Here is a 22,398-nt window from a genome sequence, read left to right as displayed (position 1 = left end):
TGCACACTCACATTATGGACCAAATCCACACCAAGGCACATATACATAGAAACACATACAGAATGAGCCACCGCACAAACAGGTGCCACACAGCATTATGCACATACACACTGATATGAAGTTACTGCTGACTCATACAGACATTTAAATGTGCACCCAACACATATATCCAGCAACTATTGTGTACACACTGAAACTGAAGTACACTTCTGTTGCACACCAAGCTGCAAGCTTGGATATGTGCGTATATATGTGCAGACACAGCCCTGATGTATGTTTGGGCACATGCACTTATGCATGCACACACACACACAAAACTAAACATGTACACACGATTCCTAATCACTCTCAAGTACACACACATTCAGTACACAGGAAGAGGTACTCTGTTATAAGCTGTCATGCCCACAGCACAACCCCTAGATCCACAGCGAGATGAATGCTCATGTACAAGCAACACACATGCTTCTTCAAACACATGCACACATACCCACGCACTTGCAAACGCCTGGGTAACAATCACTCTCGTGCACAGAAAATTTCAAATGCACTGACAAGTTCTACGCACAGAGCGATGCATCGACACACTCAAGTTGTTGCCGGAGCTAAAAGGTTTTTCCCAACCGATGCCCAAGAGAGCGCGCCTCGCTGCGGGCCGGCCCACGTGACCCGGCGGAGAGCTCTCCCGCCCATGACGGGATGGGAAAAGTATGCCCGGGGCGGGAGCCAGCTGGGCTGCAGCTACGGAAGGCGGGACGGCCCAGAGCTTCGTGGCTGCAGACCCGTCTGGACGTGGCCGGCGGCGCTGAGGGTAAGTGTCTGCGCGGTCTGCCCAGTCCGCACCCCCGCCACCCTCCGGCAGGGATGGAAAGTGCGGGCGGGGAGGGGGAGGGAGGGTACTGCCAACACCCCCTCTTTGCAGGCCGGGCAGCCTTATGAATTACAACATGAATTGACATTTACTGAGCGCTTACCGTGTGCCAGGCTCTGTGCTCAGAGGTTTTATCGTTAATAGTAATAGCTCGACCATTTGTCCTGCACCTATTTTGTGCCAGGCCCTGCCAGCCCTCCACTTAAGCTCTTTCGTTTCCATGACAACAGGTTATCACCACCTGCAGAAGGGGCACCGGGCTCAGAGACGTTAATGACTTGCTCAGGTTGCACAGCTAGTAGTTGGTGGTAAAGGGATTTGAAGCCTGGTAAGTCTGAGCCCAATACCCGAGCTAACAATCATAGTTACTTATCAAGTGCATTATCTAATTGACTCTTGACAACATTTCTTTAATCAAATATATCATACAGACAGGCAAGCTGAGATTTGCACCCATTTCTTCACAACTCTCTTCACTCTCCCTCCCCACTACTTGTCTCCAAGCCTTGTCTTATTTACTTTGTTCTTATTTCTCCATCCCCACTGCCACTGCCCCATTCCAGGGCTGTTCCTCTCAACTAAACGGTTGCACTGGCTCCCTGCAGCCTCCCAGTCCAGGCCTCTCCCCTAAAGCCTGAATCCTTTGCACAACCTCAGTGCAATTGTCCTCTACCCTTTGACTGCAAAACTGTCCTGCGTGGAACCCTTCAAGGGTCACCTCCTTAGACTGGCCATCTCCCAGAGACCCCACTGAACCAGCAGCAATAGCAACGACAGTGTCCTATATGTGCCAGTGCAAGGCTGATGCTCAGTTAGTGTTCCAAGTCCTCTCTGCTCCTCCATTTCTGCCCTCCCATCTGCACAGCTTTTCTCTGATTCATTCCGTTATCTGGTAATCATATCCAGTATGCTCACTTTCAACTGCCGCTTGGCAAACCTTCCACACTTTTCAGAACCTCACTACTGCCCTTCTTTCTAATACATCCAGAGCAGCACAGCCTTCCTTTCTTCCCAGATGTCTGACTTCTCCCCATCCCTTAGCAGGGACACAGCCTTGACTGTCTTCCAATCCTTAAGCCTTCGGGTTACCTTTTGTTTTAAATGATACAAAACTGACAATGCTTACCTTAAAAAATTCACACAGTACAAAAAGGTGGAAAGCGAAAAGTGAAAGGTCACACACTCCTTCCCAATTCTGGGAGGTAACCCCTTTAACAAGATGTGTGTCCTTTCAGGAATTTCCCCCACAAACATACATACACGTCTCTATTTATCTGTGTCTATCTTGTTTAAACTCAAGGATAAATCATACTTGACATTCCCTGCTGCAACTTGCTTTTTCACTTAACAGTGTACACTGGCCATATTTCCATATGTGCGTATACTTTGTTCCCGTGTACAGTGTGTCATTACACAAATGAATTGAGATTTCTTTCACAAGTCTGGGGCATCTCAAACCTACTCGGCCTCCATCAAATATTCAGCAAATTCCCCCAAGAAGTTACTTCTTTCTCTGCAAATCCCTCCATTCTTCCCTATCTTGCTATTCCTCCTCTCATCTTCACCTGCAGATTGGACATAGATAACTGGACCTTCTTTCCTACAGTCCCAGTGTCTGGTGCTTTCTACTCCTGAATGTTCATCATGGGGCAACACAGACCCTGTATATACTCACAGCTTCCCCCACTCCTTCCTCCAGGTCAGAGGACTGCCAAGCTGGCTTTACCTCCATCAGGTGAACTCCTGCATAAGTCAGATTTCTGTTAATCAAATTCCAATCTAGGTTTACTTTTGAAGGGAATTCTATGCCAAATCTTTTTTCAAGGAAATAATATTCCTTTGGATTTGTGCATTGCTGTAACTGGCTTACTTCTATAACACACACACGCAGCTGCCCTGTTAGTTAAGGCTTTATGTGCATGGGTCCTGTGCCCAAGCAGAGGGGCCGTGATAGAGGGGCACGAGCCCTGGGCCCTGAATCAACAGGCTTGGGTTACATCCCAGCTTTGACCTGGGAAAAATGACTTCACTTTTCTGAGTTCTGTATTCTTTCCTGCCAAATGGGGATGATAGCATCAGCCTCTTAGAACTGTGGGGAGAATTAAAGGAGAAAACGAACATCAGAGCTTTGAAATAAGAACACACAACATACATGCAGAACAAACACATGGAGAATACCCTCTTCCTCTAGATCATACGCCAACAAAGGCCGTGCATGATACATAAGTGAACAGGATGCATGACATTTAGGAGTGGTGAAGACTTGACACTGAAGAATATAGGTCCTGTGTATTACTTTGCTAGGGCTGCCATAACAAAGTCACAAAGACTGGGTGGCTTCAACAACAAAAATGTATTTTCTCACAGTTCTGGAAGCTAGAAGTCCATGATTAAGGGGATGGCAGATTTGGTTTCTTCTGAGGGCTCTCTCCTTGGCTTTCAGATGGCCACCTTCTGACTGTGACCTCACATGGTTATCCCTTGGTCTGGGTGTCATGTCCTAATCTCCTCTTCTTATAAAGATACTAGTCATATTGGATTAGGGCCCATCCATATGACTTTGTCTGACCTTAATTACCTCTTTAAAGATCTCATATCTAAATACAGTCCCACTCTGGGCTTCTGGGGGTTAGGACTTCAACATATGAATTCTGGGGAAACACAATTCAGCCCATAACACCTTGTCCAAGAGGTAGCCAATTGGTGCCCTGCCAGAATGCTGCAGATCCTCCAGATTCTCAAGAAAAGCTGGAAATCTTTTTTTTTATTTGAAGTATAATTGAGTTATGATATTAGTTTCAAATGTACAACATAGAGATTCAATATTTTTACACACTACAAAATAATCACCACAGTAAGTCTAGTTACCATCTGTCACCATATAAAGTTATTACAATATTATTGACTGTATTCCCTATGCTGTACATTACATTCCTGTGACTTATTTATTGTATAACTAGAAGTTTGTACCTCTCACTCTCCATCTGTTTCACCCATCTTCTCCCTTACCTCCCCTCTGGCAACCATCTGTTTGTCCTCTGTATCTCTGAGTCTGTTCTGTTTTATGTTTGTTCATTTGTTTTGTTTTTAAGATTCCACATGTAAGCGAAATCATATGGTATTTGTCTTTCTCTGTCTGACTTATTTCACTTGGCATAATACTCTCTAGGTCCATTCTAGGTCCATCCATGTTGTCACAAATGTCAAGATTTCATTCTTTTTTATGGCTGAGTGATATTCCATTATATATATCTTCTTTATCCATTCATCTATAGATGGACACTTAGGTTGCTTCCATATCTTGGCTATTGTAAATAGTGCTGCAATGAACATAAGGGTGCATGTACCTTTTCAAATTAGTGTTCTTGTTTTCTTCAGATATGCATTTTCCCAGAAGTGCAATTTCTGGACCATATGGAATTTCTATTTTTAATTTTTTTAGGAACTTCCTTACTGTTTTCCATAGTAGCTGCACCAATTTACAGTCTCGCCAACAGTGCACAAGGGTTCCCTTTTCTCCACATTTTGGCCAACACTTATTTGTTGTCTTTTTGATAACTGCCATTCTGACAAGTGTGAGATGATATCGTGGTTTTGATTTGCATTTCTTTGATGATTAGTGATGTTGAGCATCTTTTCACGTGTCTGTTGGCCATCTTTAGAAAAATGTCTATTCAGGTCTTCTGTCCAATTTTTATCAGGTTGTCTTTTTGCTGTTGAGTCGTATGAGTTCTTTGTATATTGTGTACATTAACTCTTTATCAGATATATTGTTTGCAAATATCTTCTCCCATTCAGTAGGTTGTCTTTTCATTTTGTGGATAGTTTCCTTTCCTGTGCATGAACTTTTTAGTTTGATGTAGTCCCATTTGTTTATTTTTACTTTTGCCCTTGGCTGAGGAGGCATATTAAAAAAAAATATTGCTAAGACCAATATCAAAGAGCATACTGCCTATCTTTTCTTCTAGGAGTTTTATGATTCCAAGTCTTTAATCCATTTTGAGTTTATTTTTGTACATGGTATAAGAAAGTGGTCCAGTTTCCCAACATCATCTATTGAAGAGGCTGTCTTTGACCCATTGTATATTCTTGCCTCCTTTGTCATAGATTAATTGACCATACAACTGTGGGTTTATTTCTGGGCTCTCTATTCTGTTTCCATTGATCTAAGTGTATCTTTTTGTGCCAGAACCATACTGTTTTGATTACTGCAGCTTTGTAGTATTGTTTGAAATCAGGGAGTGTGATACCTTCAGCTTTGTCCCCCTTTTTCAAGATTGTTTTGGCTATTGTTTGGGGGTCTTTTGTGTTTACACACAAATTTTAGGATTATTAAAAAAAAATTTTAGGATTATTTGTTCTAGTTCTGTGGAAAATGCCATTGGTATTTTGATAGAGATTGCAATGACTCTGTAGATTGCCTTGGGTAGTATGGTCATTTTAACAATATTAATTCTTTCATCCGTGAGCATGGTATATCTTTCCGTTTTCTTTCATCAGTGCCTTACAGTTTTCCAAGTACAAGCCTTTTACGTCCTTGGTTAGATTTATTCTAGGTATTTTATTTTGAAATCTTGATTTTAACATAAAATCTCCCAAATTTTACATTGGCAACAAGTTCAAACGTTAAAAAAAAAAAGACAACAACAAAAAAAAACCAGAAGCATGGTGCAGTCTATGGTTTGCATAATGTCATTGATAAGCCAGCTGGTCACCCCTTGTCTAGATTATAACTTCCTTGGTGGCAGGACCATCTTCCATAGTTCTCAGCCAGAGGTCCTTGCACATTGCAATCTTAACAAAAATCTGATCACTGAATGACAAAATTCCAATTTTACATCCTTGTTTAAAGTAGGGCACACCTGTAGAAATCCTGCACCTTTGCATTCATGCCATGCTGTAAAATCACCTCAGCTGTTACAACTGCCTTCAGTGCCATTTATCCCAAAGCTCACAACTGTTCAACTCCTCACAAGCTCACTGTTCTCACCATTTTACAGATGAGGAAACAGCAGACCCAGGTCTGCTCATTATTCCTTCTCCCATTATATCTCTCATTGTTTTCATATAGTGCAATTATATCAGAATAACACTACTACTACTGAGTGCCTCCTGTGGGCTGTTACTGAATGATCCTATTTAATATTCACAGTTACTCTATAATGGAAGTATGAGCAATCAAATTACTCATGGAGACATTCCTAAAGACCTCAAATAATTCAAACTGGTGTAATTCAATACAGCTGAAGGATGGCAGGTATTTCTGTTTACCCATGAGAATTTCTGTTTACCTATTAGAATAGCCTTGCAAGGTTCTTGACAAACGTTCACTCATAAAGTGAAACAATAAATTTTTTTATACCATGCTATTTCAAATTCAAATGATTCAAATAAGACGATACACATTGCTTTTCCCATTTCACAGACAAGAAAACTGAGAGATTAAATAACTTAACAGAGGTCAAACAGCTAGAAAATGACTCTTAACCATTACTTAACCACCAGCTCAGCTCTGTGCTCTCGAAGGCTAGCATTGTGTCAGATCTTTAGAGTTACCCTGAATGCCCATCACAGCCTGACTGGAAGTGACTCCATGGAAACCAGCAAGCCCAGGGAAGTCAAGGAAAACTTAGTGGGCTTCCCTGGTGGTGCAGTGGTTGAGAGTCCGCCTGCCGATACAGGGGACGCGGGTTCATGCCCCGGTCTGGGAGGATCCCACATGCTGCAGGGTGGCTGGGCCCGTGCGCCATGGCCACTGAGCCTGCACATCCGGAGCCTGTGCTCCGCAACGGGAGATGCCACAACAGTGAGAGGCCCGCGTACCACACACAAAAAAAAAAACTTAGCTTTTTCTCCCCAGCCCTTCAGAGTTCAGACTTTGTTCCTCTCCCTCAGTTCCTGGATCTTCAAGCACAGTCCTTTCTACACCTTTCCAAGGAATCATCTAACCCCCAAATTTCCTTCCCCTGCCTTCTGTATGGTCCTGGATGCTCCTCAGGGGAGCCTGTATTAAAGAGAAAAGAGGAGCAAGGCTTGCTTTCTCTCCTGGTATAGGTAGGTCAGGTGGGACCCTCAGTATAACCAGATGGTGTGCCCTTTAAAAGCAGCAACCACATCTTTTCATCTTCAGATCCCCAGTATCTGGCCTCCAAGGCAATAAGAATAAGCCACACCATTTATTAGGCAGTCTTTCCAAGCCATGGTACCAAGTACCTGCATACGTGATAGCCCATTTGGCCTCCTGTCACTTGATGAGATAAACACTCTCCCATTGATTCACCTATCTCTGTACTGTGGAGCCTGAACAAACCAGGTGGATCAGGGGTACAGGGCCAAGCCAAACACCCTCATCCTTCCCTCAGGACGGAACGGCAGGAGTGAAGGCCAAGCCTCCCTAGGAATCTCCTTTGGTAGCAACAGACAGAAATAAAACTCAAACTATCTTACCTGAAAATGGAGAATTTATTAGGAGCCTACAGGGGCCTCCACCTGAAATGCCACAGGACTCATGGAGGAGGTCAGGGTGTTTTTCCGTTGGCTGAACTGCTGTTGGTGACAATTTTAAACAAGGTCTGAATTTTTGTATCATGTTTTGCTTTCAACATCCATCTTGTTTGCTTTTCAGAAGGACAAATAATAGCTAATGCTTTTATATCTCTTCCATAGGGCAGGCCTTACTCTAGGAAAATTAAATCCTCATAAAAACCTTCTAAGGTAGGTACTATTATTATCGTCCCCATTTTGGAGAGGATGAGGATGAGGGAGAGAGGATAAGTAACTTGGAGAAGGTCCCACAGTTAGTTGGTGGGATTTCAACTCCAGCAACTCTGCTTCCATCTAATACAATACCCACAGTGTGGCTATCAAGCACTTGAAACGTGGCCAGTACTGCAAGTGTGAGATACACACTGGGCTTCGAAGACTTAGTGGCACTTAAAGAATGTAAAATGCCTCAACAATTTTTACATTGATTACATGTTGAAATGATGATATTTGAGATATACCGGGCGAAATAACATATGAAAATTAATTTCACCTGCTTCTTTTTACCTTTTTCACGTGGCAGTGAGACCGCTTAAAATGACACATGCGTCTCACATCCTCCTCCTATGGGGCAGCGCTCTGGTCGGCCACTCGGAGGCCGGCCCTCAGGAGAAGCTGGATACAGGGCTCTGAACACCCTCGGGCCTCCTCGCCCGTCTTCACACCCCACACGTCAGCTGCCTGCTTCTCTCACTGCGGTCCTTGGTCTCCAGGGCGGAAAACAGCTGTGGGCAGGTCCAAAGCTTGACGGCTTTGGCTTCAGCCGCCCGGGAGCCTGACTCTGGCCCTCACTTCGAGGACTTAAGTCCCACGTGAAGCAGCCAGGGACCCAGAGGGTGGGCTCCACGCCCACCACATCACATGCCACGCGTGTTGGTGTGTAAGAGTTTGGGCGTATCTGTCAGAAAGTAGACCTTGGTGGCGGTAACGCAGGGCCCGCCACGCTGACTTCCGCGGTGCCGTTCGAGTTCCCGCTGAGACAAACCTCGCGAGATCCTGGCTCCTGCTCCGTCATTAGGTCTTGCTTTGGTATTGGACCTCTTTCTAGACTGAGCCAAAAACAGGGGCACGGGGGTGGGGGGGAGGAGAAAACAGCAGATCAAATATTTTCTGAGGCCTCTTGGCAAGTGGGCCCCATGACTTTTAATCCTCTGTATGTAGACTCAGTGCTGGAGTGTTTCCAAATGGGCATTGGTCTCCAGATCCCAGGAAAGGGGGCTGGTTCCGTGAGCACTGCGGGAGGAACGGCAGCCAGACCCTTTCTCCTCCCATCGGCCTCTGTCAGCTTCTCAGAGAAGCTGTTTCCAATTTGCTTCTTGGAATTCAGGGAGGGCATGGGGTGTTTTCATCATGGAAATTTTGCTCCCATCAAAGCGAATTTTCAGTGAGCTTCATCTGCGAGCAAGCGTCACCCCAATCGCATCACCAGCCCTTTCCTTTTAACTGCAAACGCAGGGAGAATTGCCCGGCTGCATCAGGCTCAGGTGTCCTCCACCTGAAACACTCCAGGGGCTCCTAGTGGGAGGTCAGGACTGCACGCTGTTAGTTCCGCTGCAGTTGGTGGCAGTTACGATTTTAAACAAGGCTCTAACTTCTGTATCATGTTCTGCTTTCAACACTGGTTATCTAGTTTGATTCTCAGGAGAACTCTGTAAGGCAGATGGGGTGAGGGTTATGATCTCCATCTTACGGGTGAGAAAATGAGGCCTGGCTAGGAGGAAATGACTTTTTCCACGTGGCCAGTGAGTTATAAAACCAGGCCTGGGACCCACATGTTCTGAATCCAAGACCAGTGTTCTCCTTGGGTTTCCCTCAGTAGCCAAGTGTGGTTTTGTCATCCTTTTGCTCCCTTTGCTCTTTTGTTACACGAGTGACCATTTCATTCAAGGCCGTTGAACAGCTGTGAGTTGAGCTCTTACTGTGGGCAGGGCAGACCCCGTGCTAAGCTGTGGTCATAACAGAGAGCAAGACAGGCAGGGCCTCTGCATTCCTGGACCTTCCACTCCAGGGAGAAGACAGACAACAGAAAGTTAATGAGCCAAGGAACAAAAAATGTATAATCACAACTCGGGCCAAGTGCTTTGGAAGGAGGACCAGGGTGGTCTGAGCAAACAAGCAGGGGTGGGCCTCTCTGAGGAGGTATTAGCCCTGAGACTTGAAACATGGGGCAGGCAGCTATCTGACGGCTTCTGAGGGAGAGGGTTACTGTGTCACACTCGGGGCTAGAAGCTTTGAATACATTATCTCATTGTTCCTGGATGAACTCCGTGAGGTAGGTATACTATTATTCCATTGGATATAGTTGAGGAAACTAAGTGGCTGTGTTTCCCACAGCTCTTAGTCACGGAGTGAAACACCATCCCTACCTATCAGTGTGTCCAACCTCATAACCAACAGGTCAAATTTATTTGAGCACAATTTATATCTTCCGGTCTCCAAGGGAGATTGTGCAGAACTCAGGCTCAGCCACGTTGCTCAAGGCCCAGACAAGTGTCCCTGGAGTTTCCACATTCCGGTAGAGGCACTGAGAGACCCATATCCGCACTGCTGGCCCTTCTCACATCACAGTCTGAATAGAGGGCCCTTGGGAGGGAACCAGGGGTTCATGTCCTGAGAGCTAAGGGCAAGAGCAAGGAGGAGGAAGGCTCCGCCTCTGACAGGGGACCTCAGGCTGGGGCCCTTTAAGCGTCTAGTGTTTTCCTAGAACACTTGTCTTTACGAATCATGAGCTACTTAACTCAGAGATGAGGAACCCAGGGACTGGGTAAATTAAAACCAGACTAAAGAACTTCATCCCAGCTTAGCACCTCATGATTCCATTTTGGGGGTTGAGCCAAGTAACATTATTTTCCCCTCAGCAGGAAGACTACCAGGCAGCCTTCCCTGGTCAACTTACACCAGCAAGGACAATTTAGGAACTAAGATAGTTTTTTTAAAGGTGAAGAAGGACTAATGCTTATTTTTTCTTATCAATTGAACAGACATTTATGGAGTACCTGCTGTATGTAAAATATTCTGCAAGCCCCCTCCCTGGAATGGGGGTAGGGGCCCTGTGCTATAGGAGGTCAAAGGAAGGAGGGATTAGAATTGGATCGGGTTTGGGTTAGAAAAACTGGGGAAAGGAGAAAACTTCTTTGAATCCAGGGGTATCAGGGCCCTTTTGGATTTAGGCCACAGCCTTGTTTTCTCTTCACCGAGAATTAATTCACCGTGAATAATCACGCATTAACCAAGCAAATATTTCTTGAATACCCGCTATGAGCAAAGAAGTTGGAAGCCCTGGGGATATAGCTGGTGTCCCTGCTCCCATGGGGCTTCCATTTTAACGGGAGAGGCCCAGTAAGTGGGCAAGCAGACAAATGCAGTGAATACGGGTGAGATGTAAGGGCTGGAAAGACAGGACAAGGAGCTGGGCTCCAAAGGGAGAGCTGTCTGAGAGGAAGGCCTTGGAGGAAGTGACATTTAAGCTGAAACACAATAGATAACGAGCCAGCATGCCAAGAGGGTGGGCCCCCGGGTTGCAGGCAAAAGGGTGAAATGGAGCTTCGCCTGAAATGGGGGGGGGTGCAGGAAGAGAGGGGAAGAACCAGGGTTAGGATGGAGGCAGGGGGCCATTTCCTTTAGGGCCACATCAAGGGTTTGCTATTTGCAGCCAGCAGCCACTGGAGTAAGACCGTCCAGGAAGTGATGTGGCTGAGTTACGTTTATAAAGGATCTCTCTGGCTTGGGCTTGGAGAGTGCCAGTGGAGGCAGCAAGAGACAAGGCTGGAGGCTCTTGACGGCTCTAAGCAAGGAATGAGGTGATGGGGCTGAAGGGGAGGTGCTTTGTGCACCCTGGTCTTTTGGTTCAGCCCCTGGGGACACCCCGTTAATACTCCAAAGGGGCATCCCAATGGTGGGATGTCAGGGCTCAGAGGCTGCCCCCCATCACCTTGGCTAAACCACGTGTGGGCCTCTCAAAGGACAGGAGGTTTCCTCAAGCATCAATCTCAAGTACCCTGAAGGAGAAAAAGCATCACTTTTACATTTTCTTAACCATGTATTTTATATGATATAATAAAAGATGAGACATCAAAGAAATTTCTCTGTTGCTGTGTGTGGCTTTGGCCTATGCTTCAAGGTCTCTTCTGTAATTTCAGATATTTCGGAAGAAAAATCCAAAAAACACTGACATAATGGAAAGCATTTGGGTGTTAAGGTCTGCCAAACCCAAGTTCAAATGTAACTTCTGCCATGAACAAGTTGTATAAACATGAGCAAATTAACCTCTCCGAGCTTCAGTTTACTCTTCTATAAGACAGGGAAAAATAAAATAGCAGGGAAGGGAACAAGGCATAGTACATTACATATAGTCTTCAGAGCCCCTCAGACACATGTTCAAATGTTCTCCCCAGTACTCGAATTGTGTGATTTGGGGTAGAATCATTTCACTTCTCAGACCCTCTGTTTCTTTTTTTTTTTAATATTTTATTTATTTATTTTGGCTGCATTGGGTCTTAGTTGTGGCACACGGGATCTTCGTTGAGGCATGCGAGATCTTTCGTTGCAGCATGCAGGCTTCTCTCTAGTCGTGGCACACGGGCTCCAGGGTGTGTGGGCTCGCGGTTGAGGTTCGCGGGCTCAGTAGTTGTGGTGCGCAAGCTTAGCTGCCCCGCGGCATGTGGGAACCTGGTTCCCCGACCAGGGATCAAACTCACGTCCCCTGCATTGGAAGGCAAATTCTTTACCACTGGACCACCAGGGAAGTCCCCAAGCCTCTGTTTCTTCCTCTGAAAAACGGGACTATAAGTTTACTGCCTTCATAGGGTTTATTGTAAACTTCAAATAAAATAATTCCAATAAAGAGCTTTGCACAGTGCCTGGAAGTTTGTAGGTGTCCAGTTAAGTCAGTTTGCTTCTGCCTCAGTTTCCCTGTCAGTAACCAATGAGGTTGGCTAAAATGGCCCGTTGGGGCTCTCTTCAAGTTTGTCATCCTAAGTTTATTTTTAAGACCCAGCAAGAGTTCACCTGTCTGGATGCCTTGCAGCCTTGGCCCCCCTCCAAGCCCTCATCCCCAGGTTTTTCCACCACTGTGGTGTGGAGAGTAGGCTGGGAGCAGGGCTATTTGGAGCTGGTTTTTTCAGAGGTGCCCCTCTGAAACAGAGACACTCTGCTCCCTCCCTCTAGGTTTGGAACCAGAACCTAGTCTCCCCGCCTTTGTTTCCAAAACAGTTCCTGGCTCGAGCTGCTTCAGGAACCTCCAGGCTCCAGCTCTGAGAAATCCCTTCCTCCCTGCGTGTTCCAGAGCCTCCGCCCCGCCACTGGGGCCCACCCTGGGCCAGCATCACTAAGCGGGATCACTCAGTGAGCCCCTCTCTCAGCTCACTTCCTCCGCCCTCCCTCCCTCCCTTGTCCCAAAGCAGGTTGCAACTTTCCAAACTATTTCAAACCTGCTTTGAGAAGTCGGTTTCTCTTCTGGGGCCCCAGATGTGTCCCAGCTCACAAGTAACACTAAGACCAGTTTTGTAAGATTCTCATCAAGTAGACAAGGGAAGGAGATGGAGATTCCTGGGGCCTGGGGAATGCCTAGGACAGTTTTCCAAAGTCCATCATGCATGTAACTTCCACCGAGTTTGCCTCCCACCTCCCACTATCACTTATGCAGCCCATGTGGAGCCCAGGTGGCACCAAAGGTGAGACTTCTTCCTGTCCCCCAGTGCAGGTGTAAGACTGGCTGGACCACCTGCCCCCCTTCTCAGCTCACCTCTTTCTAGGCTGAAGGAACGAGGGGAAGGAGAAGTAAAGGGACAGACAGCAGGGGGATTCTTGTTTCTTGGCAGGAACAGGGCTAAGCTCCTCGGCCCGTCTGGGCCTGGCAGACAAGGACGTCTCTTTTGTTGGGGGCCCTCTGCGGGCTCCTTGGCGGTTCCCAGGTTGAGCCCTCTGACTGTAACAGCCGTGAAGCGGGCCACCACACTTTCTTTTGCCAGCAAGTCCAGGCCTCGCCCTCAGCTTCTGGTTTTCAGGCATCCACCCTGCATGGTTATCACTGCTGGGCCCCTCACTTTCTGTCCTGGTGCCTCCAGCTCAGGCCGGCTGGGGCTGCGGAATGTCTGGCACCTTCTGTCTACCAGAGAAGGCAGGCGAGAAGGCAGCCAGCCTGGTTTCTGTGCAACTGAGAGCTCTCTCTTCCCCCTTTCATGCAGCAACCAGCCACTTTCCCACCCACCAGCTTCCAGAGGCAGGCCTCAGATTCATTTCCACGCCTCCTCCCCTTCCCCACCACACGGGTTGCATTTTATTCAGTAAAATCCAAGAGTGCCCAGAGTTATGGAATGAGCTCTCAAACTATTCCTTTGTCATTTCTTCACTTTGGCCTGACCTCTCAATTGAGCATGCAGCCTCTCGTGTGTCCTGGTGCTCAGGTGAGAATTTTGATTTTAACACCCTACTTCCCTGACCCACTAAGTCTTTCTTTGCACCCTCTCCCAAGGGCTAGATACCCAGACCTAACCTGTGCCCCTGTCAAGTCCCTTTCTTTACATTGTGCCACAGGCCTTCCTTGCATCCTAGCAGATGCTCTGTCCCAGGGTCCCTGGCGCTGTGGCCCTGTCTGGGGGTTTCCAAGGTTTCCATGCTTATTTGTGGAGCCTTGCTCAAGATTCTTTAATAATGGGTGTGCACTGCCACAGAAGACAGTGTTCTTTGTGCAAAAGTGATATTAGAAAGGGGTATAGAGGCATGAAAAATGTACTATCACCAAACTGAAACTTTTTTCTTCAATTCATCAGGATTACAGAAACTGAAAAGACAGTAACTTTGTTACTATATGATGTCATGTTATTTAAGGCAGTATCTGGTACTAGATCATCTCTACCTAGCCAGGGACACCTCTGTGACATTTATTCTCTGAGGTCCAGAGAAGGAAAGTAACTTATCCAAAGTCACCAGGTTGGTGAACCTTGGAGCTGGAACTAGACCAGGCCCCCGAGTGGCAGCACAGTGCAGTGCTGCAGTCTCCCCTCCTCTCCCTGGCAGGGGAGGCCTGGTCTTCTCTCCCCTTCATCTGTTCCCAGGGTTAAAGATTTGGAGGGGTCAGGAGGAAAGGTAGAATCGGTCTGTTTCCAGAGGTTGCGCAGTGGTCTGGACAGGCTCCCAGGCCTCAGACAAAGCAGCATGTGAAGGGAAGGGAGGTTGAGGGCCCAGGAGGGAACTGTGAGCTCCAAGGGTGAGACCTGAGCAGTGGTCCTCCCCTACTGCCAGTGCCACGGCTGCGGGGAGCCCCCTCATGCTTGAAGGCTGTGATGAGGCAGCTGAAGGCTGTGCGGGAACGGAGAAGCCAGCAAGACTTCATATCTAGTAAGAGAGGGCCAAGTGGACTCTGAAAGTCTCAGTCAGCATCAGAGGTGAAGGGGCTTAGAAATCATCTAGTCCAGTGGTCCTCAAAATGCGTCCGTGAACCGACAGCATCAGTGTCCCTCACATACCACATAATAATGCAAATCTTCCAGCCGCAACGCAGACCTACCAAATCACAAACTCTGGGGGGGACCCAGCAGTCTGGGTTTGGACAAGCCCTCCAGGTGGATCTGATGCATGCTCGAGTGTAGAAACCAACCCCTTATTTTTCAGGGGGGGAACTGAGGCCCAGAGAGGGAAAGGGGCTTGCCTAAAGTCACAAAGCCAGTTACCACTTCAGAGCTCACCTTAGAGGCAAGAAGTCATACCTGGAATGTTCTCTCTCCTGGTTTCATTCCAGGGAGAGAGGCTGTTGGTCACAAAGTGACTGAGCCAGTTTGTTGAGAGATCTTGAACAAGTGGCTTATTTCTGCTCTGGACCTTGGCTTCTGCATCTTCCCGGTGAGGGGCTGGAGGTAGATAATGTCTGGGCACATAACACTCTGGTCTCTGGTGTGATCATGCCCCAGCCTTAAGGACACGGTGTGAAATTAAGACATATTGAGACTTGCAAATTGTCCCCAAAAAATTATATCCCACACGTCTTTTCCAGGAAGCTATTACACCAAATGTGCCACCAAAATGAGAGAGTGAAAAAATAAAATAAAATAAGAGAAAGACAAGACATGGGATTCGTAAAGCAGGAGATACAACGCAGGAGAGAGGCAAAGACAATTGCCATGATGGTTATAAAGGAAAATCCTGGGGTGACAGCTTAGCATGTACAAAGGTTGGAAAAAGAGAATGGAGGGCTCCAGGACTTATGTCTTTAGGAAAATAAACGGAAGAGGTAAATTATCTGATACATTCGATAATGTAGAAAATAGTGGCGTAGAGAACTAAGCAAATAAAATTATTAATATCTCCAGTAAGAAAAGTGTGTGTAAGAAAGGAAGTATAATTATAGTACAGTGCTTAGCTTAGCAGTAAACAAGACACAATAATTCAGAGTGAATTTTGATTCAGTCAAAGATTATATCTGAACTGCATGAGGGAGAGAAAACAGGGTCCTAGAGTGACGGAGGAGGGCTGAATCCTCATCTGTCACATACAGGAGTTCAAAAGGAAATGTCCAAAATTGTTAAAAAGAAACCATGTAAGCATATTGTCTTTTAATGTCAGTAAATGCCAGAAGAAATACCCAAAAGAGTTTGGAGTGGGCGAGGGTTGAGGGGTGGGTATGAAGATCACACACAATTTTTCATTATAAGCTTTATGGTATTATTTGACTTTATAACAATGTGAGTGTATCATTTTTATTATTTTTTAACTGGGAAAAAAGAAAAAAAAAAAGCAGTGTAGCCTGAAGCAAAGCACACAAGCTCTGGATTTGCCCAGCCTCGTTCAAATCCCAGCCCTGCCAACTGCTAATTGCCTGACTTAGTCATGCTGTGAACTTCTCTGAACCCCCATTTCCTCTCCGTATCTATTCGGTAAGGATGCCGTGAGATTAAGTAACGTGTGGAAAGCTCTTAGCCCAGGCCTAGTGCACAGGGAGCCCACCACAGAGGAGCTGTGCCCACGGCCCACCAGTGCTGTTGAGGCTTGGGGCACCTTCGCTCAGAGCTGACACCTCACTTCTCACCCACCAATGTGCTGCCCCAAATCCTCTGGGAGAGGCAGCCTAGTTGCAAATCACCGCCTGCAGTTGGAAGTATTGATATTTCTGCCCTTGTAACTTTCCATTCATGCCACATATTTGAATGAAACCATGGAATTTTTCTCTCCATCCACAGCTCCTCCCCAGCAGCTGTCACTGGGCTGTCAGTCCTGCCACTCTGGAGCGTGACAGTGTGAGGACGTGTGCCTCCCCCGCAGGAGCCCTCCCAAGGGTATTCTGAGTCCATGACTCAGCTCATCCAAATATGTCCTCAAGATGTGATGACACTGTCCAGCTACTTGTATGTGATGTGGGAGATAGGAAGGATCAGAAATGCAACTGTGTCTCTCCCAGATGCCCTCTCCTCCTCTTGATGCCTTTCTGACTGACCCCCAGTTAGCTCACAGCTCTCTTGCCTCCCATAGGTGACCACCATGATCCCCTGGGTGCTCTTGGCCTGTGCCCTTCCGTGTGCGGCCGACCCGCTGCTTGGTGCCTTCGCCCGCAGGGACTTCCAGAAGAGCTCCCCTCAACTCATCTGCAGCCTGCCTGGCCCCCAGGGCCCACCGGGCCCCCCAGGATCCCCAGGGACCTCAGGAATGGTCGGAAGGATGGGCTTTCCAGGCAAAGATGGCCGGGATGGCCAGGACGGGGACCGGGGGGACAGCGGAGAGGAAGGTAAGAAGCCCAGTGCCTGTCTCTCCTGTCCCCACCTGGGGTTGACAACATCTGACACGAAAGGGGTTTGCAAAGTTATGAAAACTAATGTGAATTCCATTTCATTGTAAACCAAATTAATGTGTTTTTAAAAAACAGAGCAGTATATTCTCTGGAAAGGAACAGTGAGCATCAGATCTGTTCCTGCCCCAGCTGCACCGTTGATTTGCTGAGTGACTTTAAGCAAGTCTCCTGAAATATTATTCAGAACTCTTTCGGCGCAAGCGACAGAAACCCGATTTATAGCCCCAAATGGAATTTATTGGCTCATACAACTAGTAAGTCCAAGAGCTGAGCTTCAGGAATAGCTGGGTCTAGGAGCTCAAATATTGTTGTCAAGGCTTTGCTTCTCTCGGTGTGTTGGTTTTGTTCTCACAAATGTTGGAAGTTATGAAATGCCCACTGGTGGGCTCAAGCCTACCTCCTCATGGCTTGATCCACAGAGCAATTCTCAGGATGACTGAGTCTCCTTGACCACATGTGCATCCTGGACCAATCCCTTTGACTATGGAGGTGAAGTACCACCATTTGCTAGGACTGGGTCAAGTGCCCACCCCTTGGTGTGTGTGAGTGTGTGGTGACGGCAGTTAGCCACTGTGACTGACAGCCTCCCTAGGACCACATGAAGTAGTGAAGGGCAGGGTGCCAGGGGTGAAGGGGTGCCAGGCAGGTAGCAGACAAGTTGGATACTGTCTACAGCCCTTCTCATCCTTGACATTCCTTATATCCTGAACGCTTACCCCAGTAACCAAGCACTTTTCAGTGTCAGCAGCATCCCAAAGTGTACATTTCGAGCATTAGTGAAATCATAATTTTTATTTGTATGGCATTTTAACATTGACAAAGCACTTTTGAGTATGCCGCTCATTTGCTGGTATAGCAATACCATCCTATGGGTGAGGTATTCTTATTATCCCCATGTTACAGATGAGGACACAAAATCAGAATGATTAAGTTGAGAACAGCACATCATAGCTGCAAGAACTTAAACTTTGTAACAAACCTGGATACCAATTTTGACAAATTACCTCGCCCATCTCCAAACCTCAGTTTCCTCTTCTCTAAAATTGGGATTATAACAGGACCTACCTCACACGGGTGCAGTGAAGATGAAATAAAATAACATGTGAAGCACCTGTCTCAGAGTAGACATACAATAAATGGTAGTTGCCCCTTAATAGACTTGCTGAGCTCACACCACAGGCTGGTAGCAGACTCCAAATCCAGGCCCTTTCCTACCAGATCAAATTAATTCCTCCAAAATCACCTCCTTTCCAGAAGAATAACTATAAAAATAATGATAATGGCTTTGACTTAAGGGGGGTCAGAGTATGTCAGGCACTGGACAACATAGTTCCCATTTCCTGACCACAGTGATCAATTGGGATCTGAGCGTGTGCTCCAAGCAGAGCCAGCCAGAGTTTGCATGACATTTTATGACATGATCCATCATCCTTATGAACCCTAAGAGAAACAGGATATCTCTGCTCTTGACTTTCCCCACCTTGATTAAGAACTCTGAGGATGTAGGTTTGGGGCTGTTTTGGCTGTCTCTTCTGCCATGTATTGAGTCTCTGCTGAGAATTAAGCCAACACACCAAGGAAGGCAGTGTTGAGAGATGCAGAGTCCTGACACACATAACCCAGATAAAGCTGGGTCATCCTGGGACCAGTCGTAGGACAGGATAATCTCCAACCACCCTCCCCCTGACATACACATACAAACCCACCTCCAGAGAGGTCTTGACAAGTAAAAGTCAGCTTTTCCAGAAGTTTCTCAAAAAAGGAAATCAAAAAGGAAGCACACACCATAACATGTCATAAAACTTCCTTATCTATTTGTCTTCCCAAAAAACTCCAATCCAAAATGACCCTGTCTTTATTCCTCCTCTTCTCATGGTCCTTTCTCCCACCTTTCATTTATTTTCATTTTTTCAAAGAACAGCTTTTTGACCTTTCTTAGTTTTATTTTTTCCCCCATTCCTTTTATTTATTTTTAATTACACGTATAATACACAAATACATTTTCATTATAATATATTCAAACAGTATAAATAAAGCAAGATTTCTTCTTAATTCTTACCCCTCGTCATCCTCCTTTCATCCTCCAAAGGTAACCACTATTAATTGGTTAAATGTATAACCTCCCTGGCCTCTTTCATATATTTACATGTATGTATAATAATACCAAACACTTCCAGGCACTCAGCATAAGCAATCCGTTCCTGGAAACTAGATGTTCAGTGAGAAAATGCTATTTGGAAATCTATTTCCCTGTTTCTTAAAATAGGAAAAATTTAAATGCATTACACGTGAACACAAAACTCTAAAGCACAGAAAAATCCCTGTATGTGTACAAGTAAGGAGCCAAGTACCTTGTTAGGATGTGAAATATCTGCAACATTACCTGCTGATCACCCAGTTTGTAGGATGGTTAACGAACACTTGCTTTGTGTGCTGTGATGCTAAGACACTGCTTAGCACCTGGCAACCCCTCCAGCAGCAGGCTCCCTGACTGACATCTGGCATGCTTTCCAAAGCATCTACCCACAGCTCTGCCAGTCTGCCGGTTGTATCAACCGTACCGCCATTGTGTTTGGACGTGACTCCAGTCGTTACCCAGATACAGTTTGTATAAAATGTTGTATTGAGTTTGGGGGACATAAATATAAATGTTTCCCACATAATCATCAGCAAAAAAATGTTGTATTGAGAGAAATGCACATTATTAGAGTATGGGTATTAAAAACCCAGAGGTGTTCTACAGACACATATTACTGTGAAAATGTAATACTGTGAAAACGTTCTGCAGGCTATACCAAGTATATTTAGCAAGTGTTTACTATGTGCCAGGCACTTAAATGGGTGTAGAAATAGCGTTGTGGTTTCCTCTGAACAAAAAGAAGTTTCTGCCACCTGCTTGTTCCTCTTCACAGTGTAGTTTAGAGAAGTTTTCAAACAGTGCATGCAAATCTGCCTCATTTTTTAAACTCCTGCAGAGAATAGCACATAATGGATGGACCATCATTTTTCTCATTATCTCCCTTTGGTTGGACATTTAGTTGTTCCTAGTGTTTTGCTATTGTAAGCAATGCTGCTGTAAAAACCCTTGCCCTTGGGGCTTCCCTGGTGGCGCAGTGGTTCAGGGTCCGCCTGCCGATGCAGGGGACACGGGTTCGTGCTCTAGTCCGGGAAGATCCCACGTGCCGTGGAGTGGCTGCGCCCATGAGCCATGGCCGCTGGACCTGCGCGTCCGGAGCCTGTGCTCCGCAACAGGAGAGGCCACAGCAGTGAGAGGCCCGCGTACCGCAAAAAAAAGAAAAAAACCTTGCCCACGTGGGCAGGGATCTTGGGCACTGGGCAGGGAGTTCACTAAGGTCAATGGTTTGAAGTCAAGAGGCTTCTTGCAATTCTTGTCTCAACCCATTACCAGCACAGCCGGGGGAAGGATTGACCTGGCAGACAAATCAGACTCTTCCTTAGAAGGCAGGACAAGGGGAGGGCGTGAATTGTTACAAGTTATTTTTGCCCTGATCCACATGATTCTGGAAGGTATGTGTCACATTCGCATTTTCCAGATAAGAAGGGAGAAGTGCCCCTGGTTGTACCATCAGGATTTGCACCCATTTCTATGCGACTCCACAGCCTTCATGTTCTTTCCCTTATCCAAAGGCTTGTGCTCTAAGGATGGAAAGCCCAGGCCAACGGCCTCTGCCTAGTTCTCTGAGGTCCCCTCCGTAACACCAGCTGCTCTGTCTTCCAGGTTCACCTGGCCGGACAGGTAACCGGGGAAAGCCAGGACCAAAGGGCAAAGCAGGGGCCATTGGGCGGGCCGGCCCTCGCGGCCCCAAGGGGGTCAGTGGTGCCCCAGGAAAGCATGGCACACCGGGCAAGAAGGGGCCCAAGGGCAAGAAGGGGGAGCCCGGACTCCCGGGCCCCTGCAGCTGCGGCAGTAGCCACGCCAAGTCGGCCTTCTCCGTGGCAGTGACCAAGAGCTACCCAAGGGAACGGCTGCCCATCAAGTTCGACAAGATCCTGATGAACGAGGGCGGCCACTACAACACGTCCAGCGGCAAGTTCGTCTGCGGCGTGCCAGGGATCTACTACTTCACCTACGATATCACGCTGGCCAACAAGCACCTGGCCATCGGCCTGGTGCACAATGGCCAGTACCGCATCCGGACCTTCGACGCCAACACGGGCAACCACGATGTGGCCTCAGGCTCCACCATCCTGGCTCTCAAGCAGGGTGACGAGGTCTGGCTGCAGATCTTCTACTCAGAGCAGAATGGGCTCTTCTATGACCCATACTGGACCGACAGCCTCTTCACGGGCTTCCTCATCTATGCCGACCAGGACAACCCCAATGAGTTGTAGACAGGCCAGTGCTGGGTCACCGAGGAGGGCACCAGCTTCTGAGCTTGGGCTTCCAGAGCAAGACCCCTAAACTGTCTGTTGGGAACTGGAAGTTGGGAGCTTCTAACCTCTGGCCGACCTCCTCTGCCCCTCTGTTCCTCCATCATTAAATCCAAGCTTTTTTATTCATCCTTCCATCTATCCATTTGCTAATTTTCTTAATATGTACTATGTGGTGGGCACTGTGCTACACTCCAGAAGGTACCTCAGTGAACAAGACAGACGGTGGTTCTCTCCTCGTGGGGCTTACATTCTAATGGGAGAAAAAATTTACAAACAAACCAACAAATAGTATAATTATTGTGGCAAGATGGAGATGCACATGCCATGGTTGAGAGTAATAGAAAGAACAGGAGACAGGGAAAAGGGTGAAATTGTTTTTTTAGATATCATCTTTTTGCGTTTACTTACATAAAGTCTACAAATCTTAAATGGACAGCTCAATGAATTTTCACATATGTACACACCTTGTCACCTTCATGTAGATCAAGAACAGAATATCTCCAGCCCCCCCAACTCCTCAAGGCTCTCTGAAGCCCCCTCCAAGTCAGTACCAAGAAGAAGTTAATTTTTAAGCTGGGCCCTAAAACAGGAGATATAGCAAGGCAAAGGGGGAGGGGTGTCCTGGCAGAAAGAGCGGCAGGTGTGGAGGAAAGAGCTTGGCACACCTGCGGAACTGGCTGAAGGCCAGAGGGATGGGTGAGTGAGAAAGGAGATAGGGACCTGAGGTGCGAGGCTGGAAGGTTACACGGAACCTCACAGGTCGTGGCAAAGAGTTCATTCAGCTCAAGAAAGCAGGCGTGAGCGTGACAGT

General features: G+C 46.9%; 2 protein-coding genes across 4 annotated transcripts in view; one reads left to right on the top strand and one right to left on the bottom strand.

Annotated features, from left to right (window-relative positions):
• PTTG1 (PTTG1 regulator of sister chromatid separation, securin) overlaps positions 1-8,386 on the bottom strand; it is a 66,187-nt gene extending 57,801 nt beyond the window's left edge. The window contains exons 1-2 of the mRNA XM_060146522.1: positions 7,922-8,386; positions 7,319-7,417 (exon numbers count right to left, since the gene is read on the bottom strand). The gene's annotated coding sequence lies outside the window, so the exon portion shown is untranslated. The remainder of the gene's footprint in view (positions 1-7,318; positions 7,418-7,921) is intronic.
• Positions 731-21,715, top strand: C1QTNF2 (C1q and TNF related 2). 3 transcript variants are annotated; one of them, XM_060146520.1, is made up of 5 exons: positions 731-811; positions 1,102-1,199; positions 7,538-7,585; positions 16,877-17,129; positions 20,932-21,715. In XM_060146520.1, exons 4-5 carry the CDS (start codon positions 16,886-16,888, stop codon positions 21,543-21,545), a joined length of 858 nt encoding a protein of 285 aa, XP_060002503.1. In that variant the 5' UTR covers positions 731-811; positions 1,102-1,199; positions 7,538-7,585; positions 16,877-16,885; the 3' UTR covers positions 21,546-21,715. The 3 variants fall into 3 exon arrangements, with proteins under 3 accessions (XP_060002503.1, XP_060002501.1, XP_060002502.1); XM_060146518.1 differs by lacking the exon at positions 7,538-7,585 and having other exon boundaries at positions 738-811; XM_060146519.1 differs by lacking the exons at positions 1,102-1,199; positions 7,538-7,585 and having other exon boundaries at positions 766-811.
• Positions 21,716-22,398: the final 683 nt, after the last annotated feature.

This window comes from Lagenorhynchus albirostris, chromosome 3 (genome assembly GCF_949774975.1).
Source record: "Lagenorhynchus albirostris chromosome 3, mLagAlb1.1, whole genome shotgun sequence".
Taxonomy (NCBI): domain Eukaryota; kingdom Metazoa; phylum Chordata; class Mammalia; order Artiodactyla; family Delphinidae; genus Lagenorhynchus; species Lagenorhynchus albirostris.
The sequence above is the reverse complement of the archived record's forward strand: the minus strand, read 5'-3'. Positions and strand labels throughout refer to the sequence as shown.